This window comes from Neolamprologus brichardi, chromosome 10 (genome assembly GCF_056152115.1).
Source record: "Neolamprologus brichardi isolate AB-2024 chromosome 10, ASM5615211v1, whole genome shotgun sequence".
NCBI classification, from domain to species: Eukaryota; Metazoa; Chordata; class Actinopteri; order Cichliformes; family Cichlidae; genus Neolamprologus; species Neolamprologus brichardi.
Window position 1 is genome coordinate 22,432,670 of NC_142113.1, and position 16,523 is coordinate 22,449,192.

At 39.9% G+C, this 16,523-nt stretch overlaps 1 protein-coding gene across 2 annotated transcripts in view; it reads left to right on the top strand.

The window, feature by feature from the left end:
- The window catches only part of septin8a (septin 8a), a 39,294-nt gene that overhangs the window by 12,519 nt on the left and 10,252 nt on the right, over window positions 1-16,523 (top strand). For both annotated transcript variants that reach the window (XM_006784983.3, XM_006784982.3), the window contains exons 5-6: window positions 4,843-5,004; window positions 9,961-10,057. In XM_006784983.3, the coding sequence (XP_006785046.2) occupies window positions 4,843-5,004; window positions 9,961-10,057 (259 nt within the window). The remainder of the gene's footprint in view (window positions 1-4,842; window positions 5,005-9,960; window positions 10,058-16,523) is intronic.

Below are 16,523 nucleotides of genomic sequence, written 5' to 3' on the forward strand. Positions count from 1 at the left end.
GATTTCAAGAAGAGTTCACATGGCAGTGTTTAGGCTGAACCTATTTGGCTATTTCTGTGGAAAAGGATTAATGGTTTGAAGTGTAATAGTCGTGATTTGGGGAAAGAGAACCTCTCCATGACTAGTTTTACACCTAAAAAGCCAGCATAGTGAAAATATTTGATTTGGTGTTTTAAGGGACACATTCTTATTTATAAAAAGATATTTATGTCAGTTTAAACTACTCTGCTTCCAATACATCAGCATCACAACCCTCTAATTCACTCTGAGATTGAGTTTGGTATATGTTTGCAGGTCAGCACACAGCTGTACAACAGTCAATAGTCCGATTCAGGAACACATTGATTTGTGGCTTTTTCATTGTTGTTGTGAGTATTACTGCACAGATTATTGCTCCATGGATCTATGATTTGCTGTATGTGATGAGTGTATCTCACTGGAGATGCAGTCGTTGGGATTGCCTTCATTAAATAACAAATGGAAAAAAAAATTCTCATCAAAACAGCACTTGGGGCAAAGAAGGGGAAAGGGGCGGAGTCACTGTGGTGTACATAGTTAGACAAGCCAGATAAGTCAGTTTGGAGCCGTTAAGTTCGAGCCATTTGTATTTATTATTTTATTATTTCTATTTTTATTGTATTAAGTGGGCATTGCCTGTTTATTATCTGTTTATTTTGTCATTTTATTCCTGTTTTCACAGTTTAATAAAATAAATTATTAAAAGCCAGGGAGGTGAGCTGTAAGACATTATGAAGCAGACAAAACCCAGAGGAGTGAATGACGGTGAAAGAGGAGATTTGTATTTTCAGCTCTGCAGGAGCTCGTTTAACTTTAAAGCTGCGAGGCAGTAAACTCACACAGGAGTTGTCACATTTCACTTACAAAGCTTTATGTGGAAGCCATAAGCCAATTTTTGTGAATTTGTATGAGATTATACCAAAACATACACATACACTGTAAGGTTCAGCAATCAAATTTTATTGGATCATTCAGATTGATCTGCAGTGGTTGCGATTAGTTTTTCAGTCTATTTAACTCCTAATAGCACTGCTGTAGAGCTGATGAAGTGGTAGCTTTGTCTCTGTTTGTTTCTGTTGGTGCAGTGATAATAAATCCAGAATAAAGCAGATGGTCAGCTTGTGACCAACCCTGATGGCTTTCCCCTGCCAACAATCAAGCCATCTCTGCCAGAAGTCTCTCGATACTCTTCATAATAAAAACTAGATACCTCAGCCAAATGCCGCTCTACAGGGACACTTAATAGTTTTATGGCATCAGAAAAAGTGTATAAATAATTTATGCAACGGCTCTTAACTCAGTCCTCAGCTTTCAGGAACAAATTTGATTCAGTATATTAAACCCTTTCTTAAAAACCCAAGGGTTTATTCTTTTGTTTTCAAAGTACTTTTTTATTACAAAATTAAACCAGTGCTTCTGGTATTTTTACTAAAACTGTCCTTAAGGGATACAGGAGTTCTAACCTAACCTGTGAAGGAACCTATACGAACTTTAGAAAAGGACAGAAATCCAAATTTAGGACTCTCCTTGCTGTGAAACGATGGCGCTGACCACCAAGCCCGTGTGCTGTCTTGATGTGCCAACAGAACGATCAAAACCTGGCACGCTACGTTTGCCAACTGTCTCCTTATACCACCCAAATGAGTACAGTGAACACAGCCAAGCCATGGCCTCTGCTTTGACTCATCCAACTTACCTGAGCTAAATATACTGTAGCAGAGCAGCTACCACAGCCTAAACTTTATGTAGATTTTAAACATTTTTATGCACACATTCACAAAGTGTTTCCGGATTAAACCGGAAGAAATGTAGGCTTTATTTTTTATCCTTAATGATTTACACAATTCAGAACCCACCTGTGAGACTGCGGGTGTTCACGATGAGTACCACTCTGATCTCAGTGGCTCTGTCCCAGCAATTTTTCCACAATGTGCAGTGTGTTTGCTGTTGTATCTGAAAACAAGCCAGTGTTGAGTAACTGCAATGTGGAAGTGACACTGCTGTGTTTTACAGGGCAGATGGACTTTGTGTGTGCAAGGTTCTCTTTCTAGATAGATTTGGAGGCAACATTTAAGACTCCTGCAAACCAAACAACATTCAGCCTTTGCACATTTATGAGATTTCTGTCTTATTTCATGTTTATGGGCTCTGGATATCTGGAGGGTGACCACAGAAAGTGCCTACTTTGTTTTGCATAAACCAAGACAATAAACCAAATAGCTTTAACAAAGTTATTTTATGTTTTCGCATTCAGTTTTTTATACCAGTTAGTTTTCAACAGATTACAGACGCGTTTACAGCCTAAAATCTAATTCTTAAACACGCAGAACCAAGAAAATTGCTTTAAAAAAACAACAACATCCCAGTAGCTGGAAATCGTTATGTTTTTTTCATGGCTTGATAAATCAGGGCTGAGTGTTTTTAATATCAAATTTAATGCAGAGACATATCCTTGTCAGAGAAAGCATCATTACATTGTGTGTAAATCTTAAGTTGTATCTGGAAATGAAACAGATAAATGAACAGATCTGTCCCCTCTGACAGATAGTGTTGTCACAGGAAAAACCAGGGAAAGAGACCAGAAACAGCTTTTCCCTCAGTCTGTGTATTTTTTTCTGTCTAACCCAGACAATGGTGTTTTTCTTGTTAACGAATCAGCCCTCCCCACACAAGGCCCGTAAAGTAAAATGTGGTTTTTAGTAAATGAAGGCAGGAAGACAGATAAGAGTCTGAAAGGAGTGTTGTTTGTTTTAAATGAAGGTTTTAACTCTTTTTGTTGACGGATGGGAAACATTTCTACTTAACTTTTTAAATTAAAGAATGTAAAAGAGTGAGTTTATTGAGGTTATTCGGCGAAATGATTCATGCCTCCTGCTTAACTTTAAGAATACCTTTTTAATTTGTGATGTAATCCACCATGGCTGGGTTAGGTTCCATTTTGCTGTTTTTGGTTATACCGTTTTTCCTGTTTGTGGCAGATGAGATGTTTTCCAAAGTAAAAATAGAGGGAGAGGCTTGACGGAGCGTTACTGAAAGGACACATTACATGCTGGGGTTCTAAAAGTAATAAGGAGTCTGCTTCCTGACTCTTGTAGTGCCGTTTTTCCACATGAGCTTTGAACAGTGTTGGCACAATCAGGTCAGGGCATTGTCCGCTCCTTACATATAGCACACAGTGGTACTGAAAATACTCGGTTTGGTTCAAGAGAAGCTGTTGCCTGAGTAGACTGTGCATGGGACAGGACACGTCATGCTGCCCACTTACCATGAGTCCTCCAGACCATGCCTACGCTGTTCTCACATCAGTGCTGTGTGACGTTATCCACAGTCAGTGGCAGCTTGCAGGTTTGAGATCTTTTAAACCCTTATCTAAGTCTGTGAGACATTTGTTTTGTTCCTGCTTTTATTGCCATCAGGTATTATTTAGGCTTCCAGGGCGTGCTTGAAAACATCTTGCTAAACATCTATTTTTATATTTGTAGATTTATTGCGACTTTCCCAGAATCTTCTTATCCAGCAGCGTCCATAAATCAGATAAAAAAAAAAAAATCAGGAAATACTCCAGAGCGTCCCCAAGAGTCATCATGTATTTATTTTTTCTTGAAACAATAAACACATGATGATTCAAACTAATCTATTACAATAAGTAATTTATCATAGCAGTGTTATATCTATAAATAAATCCAGCCTTTAAAAAAGTGAAAAGTTGACTCCACAGCAGTGTTGTACATCAATTTCTTGTTCACCAAAGCCCAGAAATTACAGGAACTTTATTATGAAAGCTGAGTTAAGCAGCTCGTTATCCACATAATTATGTAACACAAACGATAATAATGGGATCCATTCATATTAGGTGTTTTCATATTGTTCTGTAAGCGTTTTCATTATTAAGGCTCAGACTGTATCAGCGTGGTCTCACCTGCACACTCAGAGATATTTCCCTGTATAACATTAAATGACAAAGTGCCAAAAATATTGGGCTGTTTTTTCAGGGATTATCTTTCCTGTGAACTGCTTTAATGTGGTCACAGCTGGCGCTCCTCGTCCCTCAGAACAAACATTAACTGTTTGGGAATGATCTTTGGTCAGCTGGGAAAACTCAGTTGTGGGAAGCGAGCAAATATAACACCGAGATTAGTTAAATTAGTTTGTTAAATAAGGGTTAAAACCTGATACTGGCCACCCCGCTGCAAATTAACGAGCCAACAAAATATGATGAGATTCAAATCAGATTTTTAACTAGCTCTGACTCATACTCTAAGGCGCGCTGTGGAATTGCTGTGTGGATCTGTGGGAGTCCTGCCCATCTTCCCAGTTGGTGATCTGGGGAATGCAGCCGTACAGAGGAATGCAGACAAACTGTGTGTTTATTTCTTCACATCTGCTGCTGATTGTAGATGGAGCCGAGTTTGTTTTCATAATCACTGTTTGTTTTATTTATCAGTCGGGGTTCTGATTGGGCTTATTTGCTATTCAGTTAACTGTGCATGGTCTTATAGATGCACTACACAGCTGTTTAAAACCTCAATATATTTAATGTAGCTTTAATGTTTTTTAAGCAGTGTTTGCTCATGATGGTTGGATGACAATTGCTGTAATCTGTCATGATCTGAAAACATTTGGGTGTTTCCTGTGCATCCTTTTGATTTGTCATGTCAACGTTTAAACAAGGCTAAACCAAATGCTTCCATAATGTAACACAAAACGTCTTTGCGTTATCATTTTTGGAAGTCTCCACCACACTAGCAACAACAGTGCAGCGCACCACATATTTAATAACTATCTCACTTTTTTTTTTTTTTTTTTTTGTCATTATTTCCGCAGGTCAACATAATTCCCATCATTGCCAAAGCGGACACAATCTCCAAGAGCGAGCTTCATAAATTCAAAATAAAGATAATGAGCGAGCTGGTGAGCAACGGCGTCCAGATATATCAGTTCCCAACAGATGACGAAACTGTCAGTGAGATCAATGCCTCCATGAATGTAAGTAATATTTTTGGCGCAAAAACACTTAAAAAGTCAAAACATTCCTTGTTTTGATGACGGTAACAGATGCTTTGACTAAAACACCATAAATAAAGAGTCAATGTTTCAATGCAGATGAATTACAGTCTCACAATTTTGACTGTATACTTTGTAAAATATTTATAATATTTGCAAACACTAGCTAACCGTGGGTATGTAGCTATATACAAGGATCATATGTCGTTGGACCCACTGATTGCACTGATTGGCACTTTTCTATTGCCATGGGAGCTCACTCTCTGGGCCTTATTTACTTTTAAGGGAACAGTATTGTATTTTGTATATAAACTTAATGGAGGAGTGGGTAATTGGTAAAATGTATTGAATTATAAATAACTGGGTATGAATAACTTCAGCGTATTATAATATTTTACTGAAGTATACTTCTATATAACCTTTGTCTTCATAAAGCTTTCTTTAAAGATATAACACATTTTGGGGTCAACGTGAAAGAAAGGCAGATTTCGTGAGGTGAGAGGTCAAATCTTACATGATATTTGGATGCAAACTATTATGTGATATTTGGAATCCCCATATATCCCCATATATCCCCATATACAGTGGGATGCAAAAGTTTGGGCAACCTTGTTAATAGTCTTTATTTTCCTGTATAAATCGTTGGTTGTTACGATTAAAAAAAAAAGGCCGGTAAATATATCATATAGGAGACACACACAGTGATATTTGAGAAGTGAAATTAAGTTTATTGGACTTATAGATTGTTTAAACAAAATCAGGCAGGTGCATAAATTTGGGCACCACAAAAAAAGAAATGAAATCAATATTTAGTAGATCCGCCTTTTGCAGAAATTACAGCCTCTAAACGCTTCCTGTAGGTTCCAATGAGAGTCTGGATTGTGGTTGAAGGTATTTTGGACCATTCCTCTTTACAAAACATCTCTAGTTTATTCAGGTTTGATGGCTTCCGAGCATGGACAGCTCTCTTTAACTCACACCAAAGAACGTTGTACTTAGTGGATTTTGAGCAGTGTTTCGGGTCACTGTCTTGTTGGAAGATCCAGCCCTGGCGCAGCTTCAGCTTTGTCACTGATTCCTGGACATTGGTCTCCAGAATCTGCTGATACTGAGTGGAATCCATGTGTCCCTCAACTTTGACAAGATTCCCAGTCCCTGCACTGGCCACACAGCCCCACAGCATGATGGAACCACCACCATATTTTACTGTAGGTAGCAGGTGTTTTTCTTGGAATGCTGTGTTCTTTTTCATCCATGCATAACGCCCCTCGTTATGCCCAAATACAGTGGGGCAAAAAAGTATTTAGTCAGCCACCGATTGTGCAAGTTCCCCCACTTAAAATGATGACAGAGGTCAGTAATTTGCACCAGAGGTACACTTCAACTGTGAGAGACAGAATGTGAAAAAAAAATCCATGAATTCACATGGTAGGATTTGTAAAGAATTTATTCGTAAATCAGGGTGGAAAATAAGTATTTGGTCAATAACAAAAATACAACTCAGTACTTTGTAACATAACCTTTGTTGGCAATAACAGAGGTCAAACGTTTACTATAGGTCTTTACCAGGTTTGCACACACAGTAGCTGGTATTTTGGCCCATTCCTCCATGCAGATCTTCTCAAGAGCAGTGATGTTTTGGGGCTGTCGCCGAGCAACACGGACTTTCAACTCCCGCCACAGATTTTCTATGGGCTTGAGGTCTGGAGACTGGCTAGGCCACTCCAGGACTTTCAAATGCTTCTTACGGAGCCACTCCTTTGTTGCCCGGGCGGTGTGTTTTGGATCATTGTCATGGTGGAAGACCCAGCCTCGTTTCATCTTCAAAGTTCTCACTGATGGAAGGAGGTTTTGGCTCAAAATCTCACGATACTTGGCCCCATTCATTCTGTCCTTAACACGGATCAGTCGTCCTGTCCCCTTGGCAGAAAAACAGCCCCATAGCATGATGTTTCCACCCCCATGCTTCACAGTAGGTATGCTGTTCTTGGGATGCAACTCAGTATTCTTCTTCCTCCAAACACGACGAGTTGAGTTTATACCAAAAAGTTCTACTTTGGTTTCATCTGACCACATGACATTCTCCCAATCCTCTGCTGTATCATCCATGTGCTCTCTGGCAAACTTCAGACGGGCCTGGACATGCACTGGCTTCAGCAGCGGAACACGTCCGGCACTGCGGGATTTGATTCCCTGCCGTTGTAGTGTGTTACTGATGGTGACCTTTGTTACTTTGGTCCCAGCTCTCTGCAGGTCATTCACCAGGTCCCCCCGTGTGGTTCTGGGATCTTTGCTCACCGTTCTCATGATCATTTTGACCCCACGGGATGAGATCTTGCGTGGAGCCCCAGATCGAGGGAGATTATCAGTGGTCTTGTATGTCTTCCATTTTCTGATGATTGCTCCCACAGTTGATTTTTTCACACCAAGCTGCTTGCCTATTGTAGATTCACTCTTCCCAGTCTGGTGCAGGTCTACAATTCTTTTCCTGGTGTCCTTCAAAAGCTCTTTGGTCTTGGCCATGGCGGAGTTTGGAGTCTGACTGGTTGAGGCTGTGGACAGGTGTCTTTTATACAGATGATGAGGTCAAACAGGTGCCATTCATACAGGTAACGAGTGGGGGACAGAAAAGCTTCTTACAGAAGACGTTACAGGTCTGTGAGAGCCAGGGATTTTCCTTGTTTGAGGTGACCAAATACTTATTTTCCACCCGAATACGAATAAATTCTTTACAAATCCTACCATGTGAATTCATGGATTTTTTTTTCACATTCTGTCTCTCACAGTTGAAGTGTACCTCTGGTGCAAATTACTGACCTCTGTCATCATTTTAAGTGGGGGAACTTGCACAATCGGTGGCTGACTAAATACTTTTTTGCCCCACTGTAACTCAATTTTCGTTTCCTCAGTCCACAGCACCTTATTCCAGAATGAAGCTGGCTTGTCCAAATGTGCTTTAGCAAACCTCAAGCAGCTCTGTTTGTGCTGTGGGCAGAGAAAAGGCTTCCTCTGCATCACTCTCATATACAGCATCTCCTTGTGTAAAGTGCGCCGAATGGTTGAACGATGCACAGTGACTCCATCTGCTGCAAGATGATGTTGTAGGTCTTTGGTGCTGGTCTGTGGGTCGACTCTGACTGTTCTCACCAGTGGTCGCTTCTGTATGTCCGAGATTTTTCTTGGTCTGCCACTTCGAGCCTTAACTTGAACTGAGCCTGTGGTCTTCCATTTTCTCAATATGTTCCTAACTGTGGAAACAGACAGCTTAAATCTCTGAGACAGCTTTCTGTATCCTTCCCCTAAAAACCATGATGGTGAACAATCTTTGTCGTCAGGTCATTTGAGAGTTGTTTTGAGACCCCCGTGTTGCTACTCTTCAGAGAAAATTAAAAGAGGAGGGAAAGTTACAATTGACCCCCTTAAATACTCTTTCTCATTATTGGATTCACCTGTGTATGTAGGTCAGGGGTCACTGAGCTTCCCAAGCCAATTTGAGTTCCAATAATTAGTTCAAAAGGTTTTGGAATCAATAAAATGACAACAGTGCCCAAATTTATGCAGCTGCCTGATTTTGTTTAAACAATCATTGCACACTTTCTGTAAATCCAATAACCTTCATTTCACTCCTATATGATGTGTCTCCTATATGATATATTTAACTGACATTTTTTTATTGTAACAACCAACGATTTATATAGGAAAATAATGACTATTAACAAGGTTGCCCAAACTTTTGCATCCCACTGTATCAGTATCACTTGTCAATACAGACAAAGACAGTAAATTTTAAGCGTAGTTTAAAAGATAAAAAGCATTTTATGAAAGTTTGACCTTACTTGACCTTGAAGAAAAGGTCCAAAGTGACGTGATATTTAGATTCACCATATATCATTACCTATACAAAATAATACAAACAGTAGCAGTAAGAAACATAATTTTAAATAGCTCTGTATAGCATTATTATCACTTTGACCTTCACAACTCCAGTCTACAGTCCTACAGAGTTTGATCAGAATTCATGCAAGACTTTTATAGTTGGTGTGTTTGCAGACAGAATGACAAAATTGAATGCACACACACGCAAGCGCTACCGAAAATGTAACCTCCTTGGTTTAGGTAAAATTTTTAAAAAGTGCATGAACTTTATGACATTACTCCAACTTAAGTTTCATCTTACAAGTAGGATTATAATTAAACGTATGCTATAGACCTTTGCTGAAGCATCAGGCACAAGTGCATTTTCATGATAATATCTGTCTATTTTTAGATCAGATTTCATTATGCCTCTCATGTATAATCATAATGTTTAAACACACACCCACGCATGTACAAAAATGGTGAACAAGACAGCATTTGGTTCTCCGAGGCAGTGTCCTTGTACAGTATCCCGGTCTATTCATAGTTGGTTACATCAGCACCCACACTTGCCAGCTTGCTGGTTCCTCTGAGCTGTAACCAGCCAGCTGGTTTCAACTCGCCATCTAATTTTTGAGGTAGCGTGTCAGGCATGTTTCCCCTGCAATGCCTCCTAAATGTTGGTCTTAATGAAGCATAGTAGCTCCGAGAGCAATAATAAAGCGTGTGTGTTTAATCACTTCAACAAAATAGGTCTCCCAACTGCGGCTCAGATGGGAGACCTATTTTGTTGTTTTAAAACGTGAAACCGATCACTGGTGCAGCTCATATGTAAACATGGTTACACTTTGCACTGGTGTGGTTTGGTTGTGAAGGATAAGAGAGCAGACAAACACGGTGAAACAGCTTATCCTTCTTGTTCATTTTAGTGCAGTTTACACCACAGCCTACTGAAAATTGACTTGTTCTGTGAAGAATAAAAACAATCTCCTTAGGGCAGTGTACCCTGGTCCCCTGCTTATTGCACCAGTAAGAACCTTTTTTGTAAAAAGCTTTTTGACACGAACCTGTTTTTCTGTGCAGGCCCATCTGCCATTTGCTGTAGTCGGGAGTGTGGAAGAAGTCAAAGTGGGGAACAAAGCAGTGAGGGCCAGACAGTACCCCTGGGGTGTCGTTCAAGGTGAGAGATGCTGACAAGAAATTTAACCACAATATGTTGTGTTTGTATTTTACAATCAAATAGCTGGTTTATTAAAGGATCATTTCTTGTTTGATTAATTTTTCGGGACTACTACAAAAAGAAAGTGTTTTGTTTCTTGTAATATACCACATATTATATATCCTCAGTTAGAGAAAATGGTTATATTCCATAAAGTACTAGTCACAACCGGCAATGTTTTTTTCCGGTCCTTTGTCCAATCTTGGTGAGCCTGTGCAAATTAATATCTGACAGGAGTGGCACCCTGTGTGCTCTTCTGCTGCTGTAGTCCATCTGCTTCAAGGTTTCAGGGTGTTCAGAGATGCTCTTCTGCATACCTTGGTTGTAGTGAATGATTATTAGTTTTGCCTTGCTATCAGTTCAAAGAAGTCTGGTCACTCCCTTCTGACTTCTGACATCAGCAAGGCCTTTTCTTCTAGAGCACTGCTAGTCATCAGATACTTCTTCTTTTTTGAACCATCAGTTTCTGAATTACTCAGCACAACCACTCTGAATGTGGCATGGTTTTTGGTGCCAAAGTTGCCTAAGTGACCTTTCTTCCCCTTTCTAATGCCCTTGTTTGAATTTCAGCAGGTCATCTTGACCATGTCTCTTTACCTAAAAGTACTAAGTTGTAATTGGCTAATTAGGCATTTGCATTATTGAGTGTTTGAATAGGCCTACCTAATGTGTGACAGGTGACTGTTTGGGATATTGGCACAAACGCTGAACTGTTGTACAGTTGCTGTTACGCCGTTTTATAAGTTTGCTTGATTTTCTTGTTTTTGCTGTGCTGTGAATGTGGCTGAAAGTGGTCATGTGGGATTTTTATCTTTTGTTTATTTTTATATATCTGAGGAAGTAGGTGACTCAGTGTCCTTGTGCCTGTGTTTGGGTGTTCATGTGGCTGTTTTACCATATTAAAAGTCATACCAGGCAGTAACTCTGTATTTGAGAAAGTAGAATGAGAAAAACAATAAAGCCATTGGAAAGAAAAGTAACCTGAATTATTATGTACAGTAAAAAATAATATATGACTGACAAAGCTCTGAATCATATGATTCATTTTTAATTAAAAACAAAACAAAATAAAAACTAGTAGCTGGACTCACTACTTTTTTTTGTTGTTCTTGTTTTTTTATTTGTTTTTTGTTTGTTAAGGACGTTTTACTCAGTTAAGTATCCTTGGTGAAGGATGTTTCCTGCACGTGGCAGAGTGGCGAGTGCATCCCATTGTTTTCCTGTTTATTTTTACCCATTAATGCAGAATGCCCTCCACAGCTGACAGTGTCACTTTATGCAGAGTGACACTAAAATGAAGTATGGAGATCGTTTTGACAGTGTCTCTGTGCGCACGCAGACAGTTTATCATTAACGATGTCTCGTCTTTAGCTTCATGCATTGTGTTTGTAGGCGTGCAGAGCCTGGATGTATGCCTGGATATTGGCATGAATGCGTTGCCCGTGGAGACGTCGGGTTTCTTGGGAGCTTTTGTTTCCCACAGCTCACACAGCTCATTCCTCTGTGTTTGTCAATGATGGTAAACAGTTTAATTTAATAATGACACACACACACACACACACACACAGACATGCTGTGAGAATATTACTGCTCATGTGGGAGTCATCCTCTCAGAGAACCTCACTCACTCCCTTCCACTCTCCCTCCATCTCTCGCTTCCTTCCTTCCTTTTTCGTTTACTGCTCCCTCCCTCACCCGTCCTCTCTTCCTCTCCTCTCTCCATTATCTACTGGCCACTCTCATTCTCCAACCCTCAGAGGACACTGTGGTTATTTCTAAAGTCTGCTGCGTGTCTCCTGTGGGATGGATGGATGGATTCCTCTGGACTTATTGGTCACTGTGCTGCTCTAGTCCAGTCAACCATCCGACAGACTGGTGCTTACTGCAAAAAAGTTTTGTCAGCCCTGCTGTAAGCTCATTTCTTTCCTGGTTGCTTCTCTTATTTTTACCAGTGTTCTTATATATTACACAACACACAATAATGTACTATAGTTGCAAGCAGGTATGTAGTATTTGTTTATTTTTGTATTTAGAAACAACTATAATTTGTGCAGTAGACTCTTGAAGCTTGTTGTTGTCTGCATGGTTATGTCTCATCAGTAAAGTCCATCAATGGTCTGGCATCAAAAGTCTAAATTGATGGGATATAATACAGCAAAGCTGCTTCCATTTTGACTCAGCCCTGCTTTCACACTGATTGCTCATCATTCATACAACACACTTGTCACAGTATCTGAGCACAGAGGTCTCTGTGTTTTACAACATGCAGCTGACTGAAGGGAGGCTCTCAATCTGTGGAAACAGTTTGTAGATGCCAGATGTCATATAGATGGGTTATGGTAACCTCTTAAAGAGTCATGAGAAATTTCCATGGGCTTGAAGAAAGACAGACGAGGGCTGTCTGCTGACTAAAAGAGTTATTCAGGGGGTCTTTGTGTGTGTGTGTGTGTGTGTGTGTGTGTGTGTGTGTGTGTGTGTGTGTGTGTGTGTGTGTATTTAATCTTCCCCAAGATCTTATTGTGCTGTTATCTCTGAACTCCAGACATCTGTGACACGTGGCAGACCTTCTCTGCATCTTTCTATGTGTTACTATTCACACAGATAGAAAACAACACAAAATTAAGAATATTTTTCTGGCATCAAATTACACATCCCTAATCACATAAACAGTAAATACTGAGAATGTGTAGATTTATGTAAGTTCAGAAACATACATTTGTTTTTGATTTGAAAAAAAAAAAGTATTATTCAGCATTAATCTACTCAGTAAAAGTATCACTAAAAGCTACTAAATAATCACATAGATCAAATTTTTCGCAGACTTATTTTCTTCTGAGAATGTAATCGGTCCATCGATATTTCGTTGGTTTTAATATTTCAGCAGAAAGCAGAAATAAACAGTGACCCTGGGTTTTTAAATTCAGAACTCCTCACCAAACATGCCTGAAGACTCGTCACCACCCAAACAGCCTCACTGTACAAGGGCATTATTTGACCACAATTTATTAATGTTCTCTTATACAAACAAGTAAAAAAAAAGAAAGAAGAAGAGTCTAGACACGGCCCCAGAGGAAATGATCATGCACTGAAGTAATATGAGGTGAGATCACGTCTTTATACTGTAAAAGACAGCACTGCTGGTTCCCACATCCCTGCATGAAGTACGGCATGTACTTTACAACATGACTCGCTTTTATTACCATTTAAATATCATAATAGTATATACACATAGTATGTACAGTGGGGCAAAAAAGTATTTAGTCAGCCACCGATTGTGCAAGTTCCCCCACTTAAAATGATGACAGAGGTCAGTAATTTGCACCAGAGGTACACTTCAACTGTGAGAGACAGAATGTGAAAAAAAAATCCATGAATTCACATGGTAGGATTTGTAAAGAATTTATTCGTAAATCAGGGTGGAAAATAAGTATTTGGTCAATAACAAAAATACAACTCAGTACTTTGTAACATAACCTTTGTTGGCAATAACAGAGGTCAAACGTTTACTATAGGTCTTTACCAGGTTTGCACACACAGTAGCTGGTATTTTGGCCCATTCCTCCATGCAGATCTTCTCAAGAGCAGTGATGTTTTGGGGCTGTCGCCGAGCAACACGGACTTTCAACTCCCGCCACAGATTTTCTATGGGGTTGAGGTCTGGAGACTGGCTAGGCCACTCCAGGACTTTCAAATGCTTCTTACGGAGCCACTCCTTTGTTGCCCGGGCGGTGTGTTTTGGATCATTGTCATGGTGGAAGACCCAGCCTTGTTTCATCTTCAAAGTTCTCACTGATGGAAGGAGGTTTTGGCTCAAAATCTCACGATACTTGGCCCCATTCATTCTGTCCTTACCACGGATCAGTCGTCCTGTCCCCTTGGCAGAAAAACAGGCCCATAGCATGATGTTTCCACCCCCATGCTTCACAGTAGGTATGGTGTTCTTGGGATGCAACTCAGTATTCTTCTTCCTCCAAACACGACGAGTTGAGTTTATACCAAAAAGTTCTACTTTGGTTTCATCTGACCACATGACATTCTCCCAATCCTCTGCTGTATCATCCATGTGCTCTCTGGCAAACTTCAGACGGGCCTGGACATGCACTGGCTTCAGCAGCGGAACACGTCTGCCACTGCGGGATTTGATTCCCTGCCGTTGTAGTGTGTTACTGATGGTGACCTTTGTTACTTTGGTCCCAGCTCTCTGCAGGTCATTCACCAGGTCCCCCCGTGTGGTTCTGGGATCTTTGCTCACCATTCTCATGATCATTTTGACCCCACGGGATGAGATCTTGCGTGGAGCCCCAGATCGAGGAGGATTATCAGTGGTCTTGTATGTCTTCCATTTTCTGATGATTGCTCCCACAGTTGATTTTTTCACACCAAGCTGCTTGCCTATTGTAGATTCACTCTTCCCAGTCTGGTGCAGGTCTACAATTCTTTTCCTGGTGTCCTTCGAAAGCTCTTTGGTCTTGGCCATGGCGGAGTTTGGAGTCTGACTGGTTGAGGCTGTGGACAGGTGTCTTTTATACAGATGATGAGGTCAAACAGGTGCCATTCATACAGGTAACGAGTGGGGGACAGAAAAGCTTCTTACAGAAGACGTTACAGGTCTGTGAGAGCCAGGGATTTTCCTTGTTTGAGGTGACCAAATACTTATTTTCCACCCGAATACGAATAAATTCTTTACAAATCCTACCATGTGAATTCATGGATTTTTTTTTCCACATTCTGTCTCTCACAGTTGAAGTGTACCTCTGGTGCAAATTACTGACCTCTGTCATCATTTTAAGTGGGGGAACTTGCACAATCGGTGGCTGACTAAATACTTTTTTGCCCCACTGTATATAAGCCCACAGCAAGACAGTGAGAGATTAGCAAATTGTGAATATTTCCATCTGTCCATCTTAAAATTCTTGAAGAAAGCATTAATGACCCAGATCATTGTACATGTGCCCAAATTGTTTTGTATTTAAATGGTTATAACCCATTACTGTACTGTAATAAAATTAAAGGGTTAGGGTTAATGTTCCGTGCCAATATTTTCTTGTCAGTGTGAAAACCTGTTGTCAATTTCAACAACTCTATATAGCTCACACTTGGCTATAAGGCTTTTTGTCAATATTTGCACAATAAGTCAGTGAGTTGACCTTGAAGACCTTGGTGGATGTAAGCCAGATTTTAATGGATTGTTAACATGACCCCACTCTACACCTCTACTAAGTTTTATCAGAATTGTTTCAAAACAGTTTGAGCTATGGTGTTTACAGATAGAATGACACTATCAAAATCCTACCTACCACCTTGGCGCAGGGAATAAATATTTGGAAAGCAGTAAGGAATTCAAGGATTCAGCAGAGACTGAAGGATGTATATGATGAGGCAAAGCTTTCCCTAATCTGTAATATTTATCTTTGAAACTCCAAACATCTGGAAGTTCCAAAGACTCATGGAGCAGTTAATCAACCCAGTACAAACCGATCATTCTAGATTTTTAATTGCATGAAAGTTTACTTTTGATAACTTTATTTGGAGCCACATCTCTCTTGCTTGCTTCTGTATTTCTGTGCATGTGTCTGTGTACCAGCAGAGCCATGTGCTTCTGTATCTTGAGGGCTCAGTGCTGCAGGCAGTTGGAGAGTTGGCCTTCATTCAGTCCTCACGGGGGTGTGGTGGTAGTGGTGGTAGTGTGCAGAAGAGAGGCTATTAGATGCCAAATGAACAATAATTTTCTGTAGCCTGGATGCAGCCCCAGTAAACGGATAGTTTCTTTTTTTTAACCCATGTTTTTTCCACTAATGATGTGCGGTTAGCCAGCAAATTTGAGCAAAAAATACACGAGTGACTGAGTCAAGCAGCTGAATGACTGCTGATTTTTTAAATTAATTTTGGTTTCAAAAGAATTTGTTAGTTTATTTTGTGTTTTGTCCAAGTCTAATAAAGGAATGCCTTCTTTTTTTTTTTAAGTTACCCTTTGTTGTTTTGTTTAAATATTTATGTTACATTGTTATATTTTAACGTCATCCTCTGCAGACTTTCACATCTGTGTCCACCTGGAAAAACTAATTGCCATGCTAATTGTGCTTTGTGAATGCCACCACTGTTGTTTATTCATCCTTAGAGCTTCTGGTGGTATTTAAACATAATGCCTATGTATTTTCTCACCACGGTGACCTTTCTTCACAAACCGGGTCTGAAGCAACCAAAGTAATCTTAAGGGGTTGCTGAATTTTGCCAGTAGGTTGATGAACTTGACTTTCAACAAATTTTTTAATGAGTTATGCTTTCATTTTTTTTTAGTTTAGTCAAAGAGTCTAATAAGATATCCTTGGGGTCTACTAATACTCCATTCATTGTTCTCCAAATCGTTTCCTGTTATTTAAAAGCAAAACAAAAAACGCCTACTGAAGATGTTTTCCAAGTTAGTTTC